General features: G+C 41.0%; 1 protein-coding gene and 3 long non-coding RNA genes across 4 annotated transcripts in view; 2 read left to right on the top strand and 2 right to left on the bottom strand.

Moving 5' to 3' along the window:
• LOC311431864 overlaps positions 1–15,605 on the top strand; it is a 74,277-nt gene extending 58,672 nt beyond the window's left edge. Inside the window, exon 4 of the long non-coding RNA XR_014689673.1 lies at positions 14,937–15,605. This is a non-coding gene — a long non-coding RNA (uncharacterized lncRNA). The remainder of the gene's footprint in view (positions 1–14,936) is intronic.
• LOC311431865 lies at positions 8,922–13,866 on the bottom strand. The gene is made up of 2 exons (XR_014689675.1): positions 13,784–13,866; positions 8,922–13,464 (listed from the first exon to the last, which is right to left on the bottom strand). It is a non-coding gene; the product is annotated as an uncharacterized lncRNA (long non-coding RNA).
• Positions 13,892–18,573, bottom strand: LOC311431862. Its single transcript, XR_014689670.1, has 3 exons — positions 18,438–18,573; positions 14,135–16,527; positions 13,892–14,049 (listed from the first exon to the last, which is right to left on the bottom strand). It is a non-coding gene; the product is annotated as an uncharacterized lncRNA (long non-coding RNA).
• Positions 18,443–20,140, top strand: part of DUSP22 (dual specificity phosphatase 22) — a 45,852-nt gene continuing 44,154 nt past the window's right edge. Inside the window, exon 1 of the mRNA XM_084509828.1 lies at positions 18,443–18,991. Coding sequence (XP_084365954.1) covers positions 18,815–18,991 — 177 coding nt within the window. The 5' untranslated portion in view covers positions 18,443–18,814. The remainder of the gene's footprint in view (positions 18,992–20,140) is intronic.

Here is a 20,140-nt window from a genome sequence, read left to right as displayed (position 1 = left end):
CATACTGGCTCCAGGAGCATCATTGCATGCTGTCATATCCCTCCCACTCTTCCCCTGTGCTTCAGGGTCTGGGTATGTTATAGACGTCACCCTTGATTGCCTTCTTGCTTACGTGGTGTGCCAGACATAGCTTAATCAGATCCGAGGCCCCAGTAAGTTAGTGTATAAGAGTAAAACCAGCACATCTCCAGTCATATACATTTGCCTTCATTTTTCTGTGATCATCGTTTTCTTTTTGTCATTAAATACATGTAGTTATAAACATACTTTTTGAAAAGCATGTATTCACATAAGCAATAAAAGTAGAGGACAGAATATAAGGCCTGCACTAAAGCACAGATTCCTCTTTTTTTTTTTTTTTTTTTTTTTTTTTTTTACCTGAAGTAGAATTTGTTATTAAACATTTACACAGTCAACAAAAATGAGGTAGCCATTCTCCCCTCAATTTCCATGGTAAGTACTTCCTCTGTGAAGAGGTTCAAAAACTTGATACACGGAGATAAAACAACAAAAACTGAACAGAAATCAATGAATCTTTATTGCTTTATTGGCTGCTTAGTACTTTTTACAGAGAGGGCTTTCCCTCCCTCTAGAGCAGTAGTTCTTATATTTTTATCTGTAAGGCTTATACAGTTCCCTTTCTAAAAAATTCCTTTTCTTCTCTCCCATTATTAGAAAGTTTACTTTCATGGAAACTACTTGGGAGATTCAATAACCCTATTTCCACTGGTTTTCAACATATTGCGAATATACAGGAAGGTCACATTGTTATGTAAATTTAGGAGTTGCCTGGCAAATTGGAAAGTAATTTCCTTATGCTACTGTAGTTTGATTCACTGCCAGGGCTCAAAAGGTTTGCCAAAATCTACAGAAAAATGAAAAATTATATTTACTGTACTCAACAACGGTATTCAAATAGCTAGAGCAGAAAGTTATGAATGAAACAACATTTTAAATTTGATTTTAGTTAAATCTATTTCAAGTTTATTTCAATTAGAACTTGGCCAGTTAGGATCCGTACCAGAGGGAACCTGTAACCAATGGTTTGAATTCGACCACAGCGCCGAGCTTTAGAGCCTGTGTCTGCCAAAACTGGCAGGAGGGCCCTGATGGGTTTTCTCTCCTCACAGATCAGTAGCACAATGTCTTCAGCTATTGAGCCTGTGGACCCAACATTATGCTTGCATTTTGGCTTCCCTGATGTCTCGCAGACAGATGCTTATGGGGCCCAGGACTATTGTAGGGAGTTATTAATGACCGGTTGGTTTCACTGTGAAATGTGCTCTCAAGCAAGAGAAAGATATTCTACCTACATTTTCTGGTAGCCCACAGCACCCACATCCTCTGCAAGTGAGAGGCAAAAGGTAACGAGGATGATCAAAGGCGTTGTATGCTCTTTCTGGAACTGACAGGTCAAGATTAGGTTAATAATTAAAGAAAACTCCAAAATGTTACCACTTGGCCTCCAACCCAGGGAAATTCCTCTGCCCCTCCACCCAGCCCCTCTTCTTAAAGAGCACATCAGTGGTGGTGAACAACATTTTCTCTGTTGTATCTGGAAAACTCCACTAGCATAGTGCTTGCCTGTTTGATATGATTAGCATCCAGTACTCCTGTGAAAAATAAGTTGTTCTTGCATTAGACTGAGCACAGAGATGATGGAAGTTGCCTGGCACTGTTCAGAGGGAGTCTTATGGCAGAAGAGAACCTGAATAGCTTGGATATTGTAAAAGTGCTGCAAATTTGGGGCTGTCTTTATACCATTCTGTGCTTTCTTCCAAGTTTCTGCCGCAAGGTAATGGGAAAGCAGCAAAACCTGGTATTGCAAGAAGTTTCTCAGGGATCACAAGGGAAGTATGACACTTGGCAGCAAGGGAAATGGAAATGGCCCTGCTATGGAAGGTTTTCTTTTGCCTCTGAGCGTGATGAGGAATCTGCGTTTGCTGGTTAGCGTGTAGAAACTGTGGTCTTCCTCTAAATAGCTGTCATTACTGGGCGTGCTTCCCTGTTTGAAATGAGCTGAAAATCACTGCAGCCCTGCTACAGCGAAGATCCCCAGGTAGCTAGATTGAGGTTTTATATCCATAGCAAATGGTCCATGTGCACCCTACAGTGCTAATGGGGTTTCTTTAGAAGTCTTTGGCTGCTTTGTACAGAACAAAAGGCAGATCATGCAGACATTACACTGGTTTTGGAAGCTGGTGAACTGCATGATTGTCTTCGTCTGAGTCTGGTATTTTGTCGTTCCCTTCAGTGTTTCAGGGGAGTGAGTGTTTCAGTGATATGTGAAGTGAGGCCAGTTTTGCTCGGGAAAGATTATGACTCGTCTTCTCCACGGGCTTTTTTTCCTACTGGTAGTTTCTGGGACTTTTCCTGGAAAGTTGTTCTCTGTGGCTTGCATTTTACAGCAAGCTTTCCAAGTCCCATCTGGCACCTTCAGGAGCAAAGCCAGCTTCTGGTTCATCTCACTACTCCCACTGAGAAAAGTTTTTAGAGCAGTGTAGAGCTGCAGCTATACTTGCAAGGGGGTCCCTTTTCTTTAGCACAGAGCGGTAGAGACTCTTCCAAGCTTTGGGTGTGGGTACAAAAGCTTTGCACAATCTTGACAGGCCCTATGTCCAAGATGTGGAGGAGGAGAAGGTTTATTTCCAAATGCCACAGTTTTTTGTTTCCCTAATGAACACTTTGTGGCTGATCAAAGAAGGAGTCACCTATCTGAAGTCTGAAAAATCCCTGTTAGTTCCTAACAGCAGGCAGATACCTTCTGGAGAAAATTGTGCATGGTGGAATTGAGGTCTCTGGAAATCTGCCCTTAGAACAGGACCGAATGACCTACAGGGTGAGTTGAGGAGAGGAAGCCAAGGGGGGAAAGGTGGAGAGGAAGAGGCAAATCTCTCAAGGGTTTTCACTGTAGCATTATTAGACTAGGAGCAGCTGCTAGTTTCACCCGTAACTGTGCCACGCAGGGCAGAAATCATTTGCAGTTATAATGTAAGCATAGACAGGTGTTTAATTAAATTCATAGACTCTGACAGAGGATTATTTGCAGCATTTACTCTTGCTACAGCCTTCAGTACCTGGACTTCCTGCCAGACAAGCTGAAATAAATTGCATGCTAAGATCAGGGTGGTGACAACCGCCTCAGGCTGTGTGTTAGGCTAAGCAAAAGGTACATCCTGATGGCTGACTCTCTGAAGAGCTGGACTAGGGTCATTTACCGAGGTAAAACAAAGCATGGCCATCTCACAGAGTGTCAGCCTGGATCCAGAGTATTTTTCACTGAGATTTTGGATGCACTGAAATCCACAGTAAAGCAAAACTCCAGGACAGGGAGAACACACAGATTACACTGGAGAAAGCTTGGCCTGAGGACCTGTGCATTGAGCCTGACAAGAGATGCACTGCCTAGTGTGAATTAGGGTCATGTTCCCTGATTGAGAGGGAGAGCATTATATTCTGTGAAAGCTTAAATCTGGACCCAAGTTTATCCAGGCAACACTTGTATGAATAAACTCATTTCCAATCTCTACATGAAACTCATTTTCCTGCTTTATTGTTGATGTGTGTTTGTTTGTTTTTAATGCTTTTTAGTTATTTTGCATAATGCGCTATTTTGGAAAACATAAAAATAAAACTGTTTGAACAGCATTTTTACCCTCTAGGATTCTTGGTTACATGATTGATCAAAGCTCATTTTTCAGTTTTGGTAGTGAAGATACTATTCAAATATCTGTGCATGCAAGAAAAGAGAATATTAGAGTTGAGATTCCCAGTCTTACTTCATTTTTAATTTCTTTCATTTTCATATTCTTCACAGAAAAGTTGGTCCCTGATTTAGGTTATGACAAGATATATTGATAGACACCCACAGGAAACTATTAATACAGATTCTTTTTCCCTATGGCTCTCTCTCACTCAAATCTTCCTAAAATAGGGGGAGAAAGTAATAGTTTAGCATTAATTAGTGTCTGTGGCATAAGGATTTAGTAGAATATCTCTGTATCTCAAGATGCAGTGCAGAGATATGGAAGGAAGTGGGATGTCAAGTGAGAAGCTCCTGGATCTGATTCAGTTACAAGTCCAGATAGATGAATTTCTGTGTTCGTCTGAATCTTGATTTCATCCCCAGCACAAGACAAGAGACAGAACTGGACTTGTGGATGAAAGGATTCATATTATATAAAGTGTATCCACTGAACTGCAGGTACGAAATTCCCCCTTCAGAGAAATGATCCAAAGAAAGCATGAGTTGCACTACTTCAGCAGAAACAAAAGATGTCACTATCAGACACAAAAAGAGTTGAGCTAATTAAAGATTAGTCTGAAACTGTTCAGATCATACCATTCTGATACAATAATAATTTTTAGTTTCTTTCTTCATTCAAAGGGAAACCACTGAAGGCACTCTGTGAAACTACTTTATCTGGAAAAAAAAATAAATCTGGCTTATGAAGCTCCTTTCTTGAGAGGAATGTTTATAGAATTGCTTCCAAGTTCCTGTAAATGCCCCCACGTTTCACACTCATCGTATCATGTGAAGCTGTTCTCGACCCCAAAGAAGACACAGGGTGAATCATTAAACCAAAATGAAAGAAGAAGAATATGGAGAATAGAAAGTTTGTGAATTGTGAAGAAAGAGCATGGTACAGAATGGAACAAAAGGGGAAGTTTGCAAAGCGATAGATGTTGGAGGGAAAAGAGCACCTCAGGAAGAGATTATCTTGCTGCTATCCCTCCTTTTTCAGTGGAGTTGCACTAAGTTTATTAGAATGATGGCACCATATGCATTTCAATTTTCATGATGCCACTGAGGTCAACCTCCTATTACCTCTTCTGAAAGGAGAAGTGGATTCATGCATTATAATCAGGCAAACCAGTAGTACAGCACTTTCTCAGAAGGAGAATGATTACCAGGAAAGTATCTGTATCTTCAGACACAGCCAGACTCTTTCCAAATCTGGTTGGATTTGCTTATCCTGCCCTCCTGTTCTGGGTTACGTCCTCCAGAGACACCCTGGGCTGGATCTGAAAATCATTTATTGGGACAACTCTCTCTCTTAGAGCCTTCCTGAGAGTTTCTGCTGCTCTGTCTGTTTCTCAAGTGTCATATAGCAGAACATGGTCCTTAAGTTCTCTGCAGTCTTAATGAGATCATCCAGTACTGCAAGAAACGTGCATGCATGATACTCTTTATCCCTGCTTCCACTTTTGCCTAGGCATCCTCTAATAGACTGTCATAACTCTTTGACTGTTGTTCAAATTTTTCAATGCTTGCCCTTTTGAGAGGAGTTAGTTCAAAGGAATAAATTCACTGTCCCTCCGTCAGTCCCTTGGGGAATCTGTACAATGCTCAGCACAACTGGAGACATTCATTTCTCTGTGGGTCCCTTCTGCTCTGGGGAACTTCCCCCTTTAGGGGAAAATCCACGTTCGGCCACAAGTGGGGGAGTCCCAGACAGCTGGACAAGAGGAGAGAGGGGTGTAAAGGACCTAGAAAGTGTTTCAAAGAAATTAAGGCATCTGTGTAGATAGGCTTCAGCAAACATAACTGGATCTTGGGAGTCTGATGATGAAACAAGCTTGGCCCATCTTGGTCCCATTCCCTGGAAACAGCGAGTTTGGGAAGTTTGTGAAAGCAAGGTGTGGAAAGCGATGGGAAATTTTGCCTGATAAAGCACTGGGGAAAAGCTGAATGAGCACATCAGGATTTTTAGCCAGATGAAAGAGTAACAGAGGAGGCCTCTGATGTTTGCAGAAAGAAAAAAATAATGCTCAAATGACTCAGGCACATTAGTTGGGATATAGAAATTTTATCTACCATGTTGGGTCTCAAGCTTGTAGGTAGAGTATATATTTACATATGAGGGTATATATGGGCAGGTATGGTGCAGTAGGAAGCATGTTGTGTAGCTCAGTTGCTTATAAATACATTTAGAAGTTGAAGCCATTCTTTCTATATTTATTTTCAGGACCAGTTTTGATTATTGGTATTGTAACATTGATCTAACAGATTAATAGGTCAGCTCAACTGTGGACATCATCCTACACTGCGTTTAGAATGAAAGTTTATGTACATTTACATCCATTTAGGTAGGTTTAATTGTTTATTTATTTTTGTGACAACAGCTCAGGCAAAGAAGTCTTTCGAACATCATCTTCAAACCTGCCCAAAGCAATGGAAGTTTTTCTATTTCTTTCACAGGATCTTTCAGCCAGATTATCGTTTTCTAGTTGAATGATAATAGAAGTATTAGAGTTTTGATCTTACTGAGGATGAAGGACTAGAAAGAGTACGGCGCTATTTTTTCCCCATCTTATGAAAACTGCTAGGATGTCAGCAGAAGATGTATTATGAGATATTTCACACGTTGATAAAAATGTCAATCAGTTTTGGGTCTCATAAGAACTTCCCTAAAAGGTGAAAAGCACAGATTTATTTTCCTTATCTTGGCATCTCCTTAAATGAATCAGCTATGTAACTCAGCAGAGTATAGTGTTACATTAATTGCAGCATGCCTCACAGCATGGAATGAGAGTTAACTGATTTATTTTGCTTCAGGAATAAATCTAAAAGTCAAATTACTTTTGTTTCTTAAGATACATAATGTATAGAATTTGTATTTCTTAAGTGATTTGTATCATTGCCTAAATTTCTATCATTCCTATTTTTTTTTTTTACATGTGTCTCTGTATAGCAAGTGGTTATATGACATATTTATAGATGTTCTTTGGCTGCCAATTCACTTTTTTGTTTTCCAGCAATTTTAGGTTTTCTTTAGTTGTTCTTTCTATTGATGCTATTCTAAAACCTTATATACAGCTCAATAATATGCACTGATTAAAAAAATCCCAATATGTCAAAAGACTTTTTTTTTCAGTCATGCAACATCATAATCACCTCACCTGGCATTCATATTATATTCCACTAGTGGCACGTGTAGACATATCTCTGCAATGAATTGGATGCTGATCTATAAAAAAGTATTTTTACAGAATCTGCTCAGATACAAGTGTTAGGGAGCATAGCGAGCAGAACTCTTGTGTTCACACTGTATTTGTTTGTTTATTGCTTATTGGATTCCCATAGTGTCCAGACTGAAAATATGTCGTATGCTGTTGTGTCTGGAAATTAGAGCAAGACTTATTTGCGCTAGTCTTTGTGCAACACTTTGTGTTAATTTATTGGATTCTTTGCCGTATGCTCATTTTACTTGACTGTGGTGGAATAAGGAAGCTGTTGATGGATTTTATTCAGTACTTAAGTATGATTAAGTTGTATAATTTGGTATACAATCATCTGAATTATGCAAGCATTTACGAACCTCAGCCGGGATACTTTACATGCAAATTTTATTTGGAAGATGTGTAATTTACTGAAGTGTTCTAGCATTCAGTAGTAGTGAAGAGAACTACCTAATACAAGAATAACATAGTTATTATTTATTCACTTATCTATTCAGTTGCCTGTATTTCTATAATTTTAGAATTTTTACTCAGGAAGCACACAACCCATTGCTACTGTGGCTGTCCTCTCCTCTTAGAGATTCATAATCTAAGAGTAACTCAAAGACACAGCAGAGGAACAGAGTCTGGTGATGAAGAGGGAACTTGAATTGATCTCACCATAGCATATCGTTTTAGGATTTACAACACAGGACTATTTTAATGGGAAATGTGAAGGAACACATAAATAGGATAGAAGCAAATGCAGAGGTGCACATCTCAAAATTTAAGAGGTGGCTGTACCACCGGTTGTTTGAGAAGGCCTTCTTCTACTCAGCACTCCAATAGCAAGCAAGGCAGCAAGTACATTAGGGCTATATTGTGACAGGTCCCACAAACAGAAGACTGGTAGGGTTGTATTTATAGTAATAGAAAAACAAGAATAGAAGGAGAAATGTCCCAGGAAAGCAAAGTAAATCAATATATCAAGGTACAAAATTTCATCTGTGCTGAAATATTTGCACAGCACAGGATGGTGTTGACAAAGCTAGGAAATTAAAAAGACTATTGCAGGTATCACGGAATCATAGAATCATTTGTGTTGGAAAAGACCTCTAAGATCATCAAGTCCAATTGAACTGAGATAATACATGTTGAGAAACAAATCAAAATTTCAGTTGGATGAATAGAAAAAATGTTATATTTAAGGTTGTTATTCAGAACGTATCTGCAAGATTTATTTGTAGCCTAGCACGAGGATCAAGAGAGAAATCCAAGCTGAACATGATGCTGCCTTTATGGGCCCAAATGAGAGGCAGGATGGTGATGTTTCCAGTGTGAGAGAAAAAAGGGGCAGGTGGGAAATGACTGGGGGAGGACGATTAACCATATTAAGCTTACACCGATGATTACACATCCACTGTGAGCTGTCAGAAAGACATGCTGAGTGGTTAGCTGAGTGAAAATGATTCATGCCTGGAGTGGAAACGCGGATTTGTAAGCTGTGAACATGAAGTTGTTAAGTGCATTGGGGGAGTGATTAGTTAGAGATAAGGGGCAGAAGGAGAGAAAAGAGCCAAAAGCAGACAGAACACTCTGTCCCTCTTCAAGTGATGGAGGGGGGAATATAGATGACCTGCAAAAAGCTTTGTAAACTGTCACCGAGGTGGAGGAGGATTAGGAGAGAACGGAGACCCTGAAGCCAGTGAATGCCAAACTTTCAGATAGATGGCAGCTTTGTCAAGAACAACTGGCAGATCCGAAATGGGAAGACCGCAGTGCTGCAGTTGTACAGTTTAGTTAAGAAGGCACTGGAGGCTATGGTGAGAATAGTTTAGTTGGATTCAGTTGCCAGGATCTAAACTGGAGGGGGCTTAAGATTTAATTAAACAAACAGCTTCAATAACTTAGGGTATCTGAAATCATTAGTTAGATTTACTTGTGAAGTTAGACCACACTGCAAAATAATTGTGAAAGAAAGAGCTCTTTCCTGTTCCCAGTATCAAGCCTGCAGAAGATAGCTGTAGCTGGTTAAGGGAGAAGACTTATAGGATGAATTAGTCATAAGAAGTGAAAATACATGTAAGAATAAAAACTAAGTAGCTTCTTTGGTAAAAAATCCAAAAAAAAAAAAAAAAAAAGAAAGGAAAAAAAGGGCCACCACAAACACACCAATGCAATGAACTAGTTGAAAGAAACCCAAGCTAATAAAAGTAAATGGTGAAAAAGGAAGAAAAGTAACAGAGATGTTGGAAACAACTAGAAGTAATTGCTAGAGTCCCGAAAAATACGTTTTAAAATCAACAGGAAGAGCTATGTCAACACTGTACTGATTTTAGAGAGAGAAATTTGCTGCTCTTTTTTGTATCAATTTATTCTACGTGTATTTTGGCTGTAATTTTAGTCCTTATGCCTTATTGATAAAAAAAAAAAAATAAAAATACATTTACCTGCTCCCTAATCAATCTTACTCTTCAAGAGATGAAAAAAAAGCTGTAGAGGTAGAAGACTTAAAGACAGAGTACAAACAAGGCTGTTTGTGTAGGGAAGAGAAAGAGACAGGAAAGAGAGGGGGTGATGCAAGAAGGTGCAAAATAAACCAGGAGAAAGAGGGAAGGATCGTGGTGACAAGAGAAGACATTAAAGGAGAAAAGCAGGTAAAAAACTTCTTGTGAGGTGAGATGAGGGAGAAAGCCAAAGAAAAAGCATGAGTAACTGAAAGCATGCTAAAGTAAGGAAGAAAATCCCACTGTGTTTAGTCAGTTATCACTTGGAAGAAATTGGTGGCTTCTGGTATGATTTAGCACATGTTCTGAAACATCCATAATGTTCCCAACCAGAAAGGAGACCCATGCAGTCAGACATTAGCTGTAAAGATTCTTCTTAACATTTTTGCCCTGCTTGGCTTTTTCCAGTGATATCAATCTACTTCCACAAACATCTTCTTTTTGATAATGCATTCCCGCTCTAAGTTTACTTTTCCCTTTTCCTTTTATGAAGACTAATGTTTTCATCTTGAGAAAGAGTGTTGAAAAAAGCTCACTTTGTTCTGGATTGTTTGTTCACTTTCCAGACCTCATTTTACAAACCTACGCTCATTGCAAAGTTCATCTTCTGATGGGTACTGGAAAGAGTTGTCTTTCTACCCTAAAAAGTAATGAAGTTACTTTTCATCTTTTCTTTCTAAAAGGGTACGATGAAGCTGCTGTTAGTATGGGTTCACTCTGCTTCAGTCCTGTAAATTTCATCCCCATTGACTTCTTCCTTACTCAGATTAAAAGTCTTTTGGAAATCACCTGAAGATTTGTTTGAATGTGGTCTGCATGCTCGATGCCAAGGTGATATTTTAGAGCTATCTTCAGGACTGAAGACCAAAGGAATAAATCTGAATGATGAAATGAAACTTGGAAGTGCTTGGGACATTGCAAATCAGCAAACCAAAACCAAATTTAAATTCTAATTGGAATGCACCCAAAGTCGTAAAACTAGCAAAACTTCAGTCAGGAGCAAAGGGTGAGAAAAGCTTTGGGAAGTTCCAGCAAAAGCTGAGATTTGGTTAAGGCTAATCTGCAATTTCCCCCACCCACATGTGTCACCTGATATTCAAAAATATTCAGAGAAAACAGAAACTGTATGGAAGATTTTAGTTTCAGCTGCATTTCCTAGCCTTACTTACAGGACCAAGATTAAATGGCAAAAATTAATCTCAGAAGGTAGGAATCTCTTCTGAAAGGCTGCAGCACAGAGGAAGATGCTTTTCATAGAAGACTGGCCTTTAAAAGATGAAGCAGTAAAAGCTGTTGGTCTTCTCTTAATTTCTGCTTAAAACCATGCATTCATTAAAAAGAGTGGATGTCTGGCTTTCCAAAGTAAGTTCCTGCTGCAAAGATCTTAAGATCAGCATAAGCAGATGAAGAAGGGTAAGAGGGAGGAACTAGTGTTAGCCTCATTTTCCCGATGTGCAATTTTTAGCATGGTCTTTGGATATGTTTACCCTCTCTAGACTTCAGCCTGGTAAATATATATCACAGGTAGCTTTAAATAAGGAATTCTACTTTCACAACTACTTTTTAAAGTCTTCATGTGCTCCAGGAGAACCACCTTTGCCTCTGAACTAATTCATATGAAGCTCCACATAGCAGTGTAGACCTTTCTAAATGCAGGAAAGAACCCCAAGTTTCTGAATCTCAAATCCAGTATCTTTGCTACCACCCTTCCCATCTTCCAATAAAAAAGGCAGGATATGAGAACAGGGAGGAGAACAAAGATCTAGAATTCATCTTCCTTTTTAACTTACAGAGATTATTATTAATGAGCTGAGGAGATCAACAGTTTTAGCAAAAACGAAAATAATGGAAAGCAGAAAAATCCCTGATGCTCTAGAATATCTTAAATGAATCATCAAAGACTACAGGGAAAAATGTATAGTAGTAGATATAGTGCTAAATTTAAAACTCAGATCTCTGGCTCCCTGTCTTGGATCCCTGACGAGTGAAAGGGAGGGATGAGTCTTTGAAAGCCGATGTGCAAAGGAACTGTAACATTTGGATACCGCTGGAATATGTAGGTTTCCAGAGCTGGGTAAGTAAACGATGGCACATAATAGTGAGACTGAGCAGAAGATGTTTGTGGTGCCTTGATGACTGAGACTGTGCAGAAGGTTTTGGGGAGAAAGGCTTAAACGTTTTGCCTGTGTTGTTTTCAAAACTGATGGTAGACACTATGACAGAAAAAAAGGAAGGAGGGTATTCATTATGGTGGCAGAAGAAAGGCCAGAGAAAAAAACAGATCTGTGAGGCTACGCCTATTAGTAAAGAGCTACTATCTCTGTGTTTTTATAGATCTCTTAGCAGTAAGTGATTTCAGGAAAAAAGAAGCACAGTCGCTGAATCTGAGACTAATTTAGGTTGGAAGGGGTCTCCATAAGTTGCTTAGTCCAAGCTTTCTTTGGGTTTTGGTTACACACAGTCTCTCTGGGCACCTGTTGGAGTGCTTAACCATCCTCCCTGTGACCAAGCATGAAACTCTAGAGGGCCATGCTGGAGAATGAAGGGTACAATCATTTAATTTGAAAAAGATGATTGCAACATTGGAATAAAGTGCCAGAAGTTGACAGTGAAAGAGGCTGCAGGAGTGGCAGGACAACAACAGTTTTATATAATCCCTTAAAGTATGGCAGCAAGAGTCAAGCCTTTGCAAAAAGGCTCCTGTGAGCTCTGGGCATAAGATAATTTAGGTTTTATTTGCATTGTTAGCTGGCCAGTTAACTCATATCATTCTGTAGATGTTATCTCTTTCAATGTTTGACTTGCACATATTTCTAACCCAAGTTTACGCCCTCATCTCTGTGATTTATTCATGGTCAGATACCTCTCCTAGTGTTTAAAATATTCTGAGGAGCTAGAATCAGGACTAGGAACAAGGATTTAATTTAGCCAGAATGCCTTCAACAGAGGGACTTCTGTTTGGAGGATCTTTCTGGCTTTCAGAAATGCCTGGTAGTGCACAACCTTCACCCAAAGCCAAATTCAATAAAAATGTTGTTGACTTTGGTGGAAGCAGAGTTAGGCTGACACTTTGTGGTTTTGAGAATCCTACCCAGAGATGACAATTGAAACTACTCAGAATAATAACTGTGATGGAAAAAATGCATAAGTACTTATATTTGAGACTGGGAGTCACAACTTATAACGTAGTAATATCATGTACTCCTGTAGGTGCCAGACCTACTCAGTTTTCTCACCTCCCTGCCACACACACACGAGTGACACCCGGCCCAAGGCAAGGCAGAAGTATCTTATTTATCAAAAGGTGTCTCGGGGGCCACAAAATAATGAAACAATAGTCCAAATGTCACAAGCATACGAGAAGCATGCAAAGCACGTAGCAGATTTCCAGCTGAAGAGCAAGCAGGAGGTTTATGTGGCTGTTTTTAAGATGCAGCTAAAATGTGTACCTGGTCTCTGGAACTGGGGAGTTTTTCCTCTGTTTCTTTATCTAGAGGGAGCTTCAAGTCCCGTCTTTCATTTCCAAGAGGTGTAGTGCTTCTGACTTTGCTGCTGCCCATCTAACCATCACCATTTCTCCCACACCTTTGTTGAGGCAGTGACCTTCTCCCTGGTCAGCCAGCAAACTAACCTTGGGATAGGGTCACCGAAGGTTCACTGCATCCTAAAATGGGATTTGTGTCTGATACTGAGATGAGCCGAGTGTCAGTCCAAATGTGGCTCTACTCTGAGTTTGTGCTGTCATATTTTACACAAAAATAAGCATGCTTACCAATGGGAAATCCTGAAGATGACCACCATGAAACCCCACTTCACGCAATAGAGCTGCCCCTGAGATGTTAATTTTGAATTCATAAAGCTGGATGGTACCTTTGCTGAGCTCAGTGGGCAGTAGGTGCTGCTGTACATAAGATATCCTTATTTTGAGCCAAAATAAAAGAGCATAAAAAGAGTTGTGCCTGGTCAGACTGGATACCCTTTTAGCCCTTTTCCAAAGGTGGATGACAGCAAATGCCTAAGAGGGAGTAAAAGGATAAGGTAAGGTTACAGTGAAATTTTTCCAGTATATTCTTCTGTCTTCAGTATTGTGTAGCTCAGGGACTCCCATTGCCGAAAGCTTTCCTATTTACTGATCCTTTACAGATTTTGGTAGTTGCTTATTGAACCTTATTACACACAGCCTTTTGCAGCAAGGACTGTCACAGTTTAACTCAGTGTGTAAAGGATCATTTCCTTTGTTCCAGCCTGCTCTGTGGAAGTTTCATTTGATGCCCCTTAGCTCTTGTATTGATAAATAAATAAATAAATAAATAAAATCTAGGAACAGCCATCACCTGTTCACTTGCCCTGTGGCACATAATTTGATAGATCTCTGCGCACATCTTTCTTCGGCCACCTCTTTTCCAGGCTGGAGTCTGTATTTGACACAGAAAACAGATATTTTGGTTTACTTGAAAGCCTGATGTTACTTTTACACTGGAAACCAGATTAGGCAAAACAAAACAACAACAAAAATATCAGTTACTCCCCTTGAGGACAGGTCCAAAATAAAGCTCCTCTGTATGGTCGCTTTCATTTGCAGTGGATGAAGGCCAGATTCCTGGAAGGCAGAAGTGGAGGTAAAGGTAGAATTTCATATAAAGAGAAGCAAGCATTCTGTTGTAACTAGTGTTTGACCCACTTACCATTTATCCTTTAGGTATTATTATTCTGCAGAATAAATTATTCTGCAGTTCCTAGAGAATGAAAGATACTAAGGCCTGGGGCTGTGATTTGTGAGCAAGAAGGGGACTGGGGTGCTGAAACGAGTAGTGAGATGAGTGAAGGACAAAGATTAAGGGAAAAGATAAAAGGGGAACTGGATAAATATGTACTAGGGAAACAGGGTAATTTTGCTTCCAAGTGTGCAGAAAACCTGTGCCTTGTCTACTGGATTGAGTAATGATTCGTCACTACAACAGAATAAAGAAAAGAAATGTATATTTCCTTCCTCATTCTGGCTTTGACACATGGGTAGAGGAAACCGACTTCATGGTCTTAAGATTTAGTATCAACGTTTTCAGCAGAGACTCAAGTATGCACTGAAGGTGTCAGACTAACAGCACAGAGACCGAAATCCTCCTTGCATAATCACAGAGAGGCTTGTAGAGGCAGCAGCAGCAATTAAGACTTCACAAGCATCATTATAGAGCAGTCTTACTCCGAGGGAATCACTTCTCCCTAGCTCCCACGGCACTAGGAATGGCTTGAGTGACCTCTTCTGTGTCAGAAACTTGTTGGAAGACCTTCAGACATAGGGGCAAAAGATGCAGCTCAACTGATTTCAGTGAATGCTGGGCTCAGTGTACCAGACCTGGCTGTCACCTTTGGGTTTCCAGTAAAACACAAACTACATTTGGGAGTTTTAGAAGGTAGACACATAGCTCTCCTATTTGACTCAGCAAATGCAACCCCTTTTACTAAAGGTCTCTTTCAAATTTCTTTTAGGGGCAGACAGACACTGAATCTGCAGCACGGATGGGATGTCATAGCTCCTGTTCCTCAAGAGTCGGTGTTTTGCCTTGTTTGGTTCCTGCAGAACATACTGTTTTTGTTGCTTATGATCTAAAATAATAAGACAAAAGAGATCTACGTGCTTCAGAGAGCATCCTGCTACTACGTAGGCTGTCCACCAAAACACCAGCTGGAAAAACTTTTCTTCGGTATGATCACTCCTGTGGGTGTCAGCTATTTATCAGCGGGGCAGGCTTTAGTGAGGAAGGGACAGAAGAGCCAGTGGAGCAGCTGCTCTTTGGCTGCATGACCTCTTTTCCCCTTGGGCTTCTTGGGATTGATACTTCAAGCAGCTTGAGATGCTGTCACCTGGATCAGCACCAGCTCGGCTGCTCAGGCGTGATTTAGAGCAACATAGAAAGCAGAAATGTGTCTTGAGGAAGTCACAGTAGCAACATGAACCACCCACCCCAGGAGATGTGTATCCCTGTCCCTGCTACTTCCACTAGCTCTCCTCCTTCCTGCATCCTTTCCACGCAAGTCTCTTCTGAAATAGTGACATACAAAAATGTTAATTTGCTCATCTCTTTGTGTTGCTTCTCTTTCCTGTTGTATTGTAGGGGCCAATGTGTTTTATTAATATAGTTGCTAGCCTTTTGCAAATGTGTCAGTGCTGCTGACTCCAGGCTGTGGAACGAAGACAAATCTAATGAAGGCGTTGAGATTTGTGTGTTGGGTTCATGAAGTGTTCCTCAGGTCTGGAAAATCTGCAGTAGTCTTTTAGCTCTAGCTTTTTCAGGCATGCTTTCTGGGCACCGAATCTCTGAAACCACTTCTAGGAAAAAAGGGATCTTGTGGTCCAGCTGCCCCAGCTCATTTTTGAAAGCAGTTCTGTTCGAGTGGCTTTTGTCTTTGTTATGTCTTTCCTCCTGTGATATTTTATGTGCAGCCCTGCAGACAACCTGGTGCCATTAAGCTACAGCCATCGCATTGTTCTGTGGTGCTTCCAATTTGCATGGAAAATTATTCATGCTAATAACTCTCCATTGTTCATGTCTTATCTTCCCAAGTCATGCTGGAGAGCTACACAATACGAGCCCTACTGTCAAAAGGCTTCTGTATACTTTAAGGCATGCAGTGATTTGCCTGCAGTGAATTCAAATGAATTCAAGGCTTTTAGGGACTTAAGCAAAATCAGCCAGACTTCTTCAGATTTTCTTAATTTCCCCTCAGGTCACGTTGGCCACCTTTGCCTCTGATAGCAGGCTGTGACCTAAATGCTTCCGCCTGTGCCATGGCTGAGCCTTGTCTTGCTTCAGAGAGAGACAGCTTGTCATTCTGCACAGACATGGCCTTTTTCCAGTTTACAGTCCAAGGGAAGGGAGTTTTCTGAGCTGAGACGGAGCTAAAAAGTTGCATTACAGATATCAGGTGAATTCAGCAAACACTTTTGCCTAGCGTTGCATGCGCTGCAGAGGGTGTTTTCTCTTCTTATGAACCGACAGGATAATTGTTGGTTACGTGGAGATATGAGGCTTTTAGGTTCGCTGCCATTTTCTCCCATTTGTAGGCAGAAGATAATGCCCTGGAAGAGAACAAATGCTTTTTAGCAGTTAGGTCCATGAGCATGTTTTCCTGCTCCTCAACAATAGTTGACATGCTCAAATTACAAGACAGAAGTTAATACTTGGTTGGTATAATCCAAGCCGCAGAAGCAACACACATGTAAGACGCGGTGCCTCGTAGGTAACTGCAGAAAACTATTAGATGTTTTAGAGTATGAGGCAGTGCTTTAAAAAACATCAAAGCATCTTTTCAGTTGCTGTTTAAAACCACTCGTGTTTCTCAGTTTTTAAGCACTATCACTCAGCACTGGTTTTGCTTCCTAATGTTGATTTGCTTTCAGCTGAGCTTTTGTTTCACAAAGTTTGTGAAACACACCTGCTTAAACACTTCAGCAATATGGAGCAAATCTGAAAATGGCTCGGTATCTATTATTTCATAACTGAAACCTAGTCAGGTTTCTTTTGTATTTTAGTATGATATTGTAAGCCACACAGGAAACCTACCTTCATTTCTATAGTGACTTATTCTAGAATATTTGGTCAGATATTATCAACTATATAATATTTTAAAATTACTCAGTGTTGGCACCACTCCTAAATACGGGCCCGTCTACGTGCATTATAGCTCTGTTTGGATATTAAAAGAGATTAAAGTGAGTTTCATTTTCCGCCAGACGACAAATAAAGTAACCATCAAAGCAGGTAAAGGAATAATAAAAAGAAAAAAGACAACACTGTGAAGTTTCCTGAAACGTCTTCCTTCTTTATTTACAAAAAAGGTTGTGTCAAGTGATTCTTCTACGACAAATGGTGTTCCTGTTCCTACCGAAATGAATGACAAAGCTTCACTGACTTCGCTGGCAGCACAAGCACAAACCCTGACTGTGCCTCCTCTGACTCCAGTGTAAATCTGCATTAACCCTACTCGACTTCGGTCCGACCAGAGCTTGGTGTTTCTCGCATCCCGTCAAAGTGGGTTCGATTCCTGCTGATCAAAGCACAGTTGGTTCGCAGTGAAGACGCAAGAGGGTTTTTACCGAGAGAAGCAAGTTCAAAGACATGAGCTAATAAACCCGGACTTAATAAATCCACTGCTCAGCAGAATATTCAGCTGGCGTCATCAGCATTGCCAGATGGATTTCAGTGGAAATGTACTGCTTTCTCACACAGGCAGTGGTCTGGCAGACTGCGCAACTTGCCCAGGTCGGGGGAGGCTTAGACATAAGGAAGACTGGAAACTTTCTGGTCTCAGAGAAGGTTTCACCTTTCCTCGTTCCCCATCCTTCTCCCCATTCTAGTCTCCCATAGCATTTGTATACCGGTGATTTTTAGAGAACTTTTCACAGGATTCCCTACAGCCCCCCAAGGGCTCATTACAAAGCCCTAGCTTGAAGGAAGGTCCCTTTGTGAATCAGTAGCTGGACAGGGGGTGAAAAGCAAAGGTGGGAGCTACTGATCATTTCTCACAATTCAAGGAAGTCACAAGAGGAAGGCAGGGGAAGGAGACTGTGCCAGATCCTGCATTATCCGACGCGTTCACAAATGGGCTTGAAAAGACAGTGGATAGCCAAGGTGGCTGATGATACAGCATCGTTTCCAGTAGCCAAAAACAAAAGCTGCCTGAGAAATTAGCACCGGGATTTTACATTAGCTGCCTGGGTAGTATAATGGTAAAGAAAATATGGTGCTGGTGAATACAAAATAGTGCAAAATGCAACCCCAGAACATGCAGATAGTTGTGAATGAGCTGTTGTCATTCAACAGACATCCTGGAGTCACCGTAAATGTTAATATTAAAAACAACAACAACAACAAAAAACAGCTTAATGTTCAGGCCAAGGACTGGGCGTGCCCCTTGGCTCAAAAACCTCTTACTACTGGTTGCCAGAAAGTGGAAGATATAAAAGGGGAAGGAACCCCCTGTACTCACCCTGTTTCCCATAGATGTCCACTACCTGTCACTGCTGCGAGACGTGGAGATCTCTGCCACGACCTAATACATCTGCTCCCGTCTTTGTATGTCAAATGAACTGTACAGAAGAGCTGATCTGTGCTGGGGTCACAAGGGAAAGCGAAACTATCGAGAAGCATTTGATCTGAGAGCCAGTGCTGCAAGTCTCAGGTGAAGGACCAAAGGATCAGAACAAACAAAAAAGCCGCAGAAGAGACCACAAGGAGACCCTGAATTAACCCCCAGCAGGTTAGAAGCCTCCTAGGTGTTACTGGTGCTTTAGCACAGGGGATGACTGAAATACCGGACTAAAACATCGCAGAAACACTTGGAGAGCTCAGAGGCAGATGTGAGGAATGTGTCCTGGAACTGCGAGGTGTCCAGCAGGTGCAGAGAGAGACAGGCAGCAGCTTAATGGCCAGGAATACAGGTCAGCTGTGTGCAGAAAAGTATGGGTTTACAACGCTGGATGCACTTCGCTGGGCCATGTCAGCGGGATATCTCTCAGGAGACACCACAGAGCTCAGCAGGAGGTGAAGTTAGACAGACGTGTGATGTGCAGAAGCACAGGGAGAAAGAAGTCCAGGCAAACAACAGGATTTTGAAGTCCTGGCGTTGTTGCTGCTTCCTGAGCTCGGCATTTTTCCTGTCCTTAATCATACTGATCCAGTCCTATCGATAGAGAATAGTAGCATTAACCATTCTTAATTTTCCAAATACAGGAAATCTGTACAAACACATCCCATTGTGCAGAAGCTATGGGGAAAATGTCACCAAAATCAAGATCTCTGCCCAGCGTTTTGGCTGGAGGCAGGTGGTAATGGCTGAATACCCCAGCCTACACTCGTGAGGATCCTGTGATTGTGGGAAGGCTGGGGACTATCTCCTTGCACTGACCACAGCTGCTTCTGTGGCTGGGTTCAGAGATTCCTGCTGCCTCGGGCAGACCATACCCTAGTGATTCCCTGTTGAGGGGAGAACATCTCACTGATGGTCACCAAGCTATGGGAACTTCAAAACCGATCTCTTTCTACTCCAGAGTCTTCATGGACTATATAAGTTCAATGGATATTATGGTTTACAGGCTTCCTGCAGAGACGTTCTGTGAAGACCCCGTTTCCCTAGGATTTCCCATACATGATCTGGAAGCAGCACTTAGGAAAAAGCTCTTAAAGCTGTTTTTCCATTTGAGGACACTTTGACGTGTGCCTAGAGAAACAAATACATACCTAGCTTATCAAGGGAATGTGTTTGGATGCTTTCATTCACACTCAGCAATGGACTATTCTTAGTAACTATTAATATACACGTGCCTTGCAGTATGCTTTTGGATAGCCTTGCTTCTATTGAACATACTAGTCTTGCTTTTAGGGATCAAATATTTTACTGTCTTTCTCCCGAATCCTGGCTTAGTACACAATGCCCTACTCCTTTTTTAACACATCTCAATGAAAAATGAATGGACCTGCTAGAACCAATTTCTTTCCTACATAAGCTCTGGAGGTAAGGGTGTCAAGCTGACCTGGTAAACACGGGGGAAAAAGTCAAAGCAGTATGAGTTATGGGTTAGAACTGACAGCTTTAAAGGTTAAGAAGTTGTGTATATTTTAACTGGTTAGCAAAATCAGAGTTTTCAAGGCATATTATTTTTCCTACTTCTCTCTTCCAAATGTTTGAACCAA

This window comes from Aythya ferina, assembly GCF_964211825.1.
Source record: "Aythya ferina genome assembly, chromosome: 2".
NCBI lineage: Eukaryota > Metazoa > Chordata > Aves > Anseriformes > Anatidae > Aythya > Aythya ferina.
The sequence above is the reverse complement of the archived record's forward strand: the minus strand, read 5'-3'. Positions and strand labels throughout refer to the sequence as shown.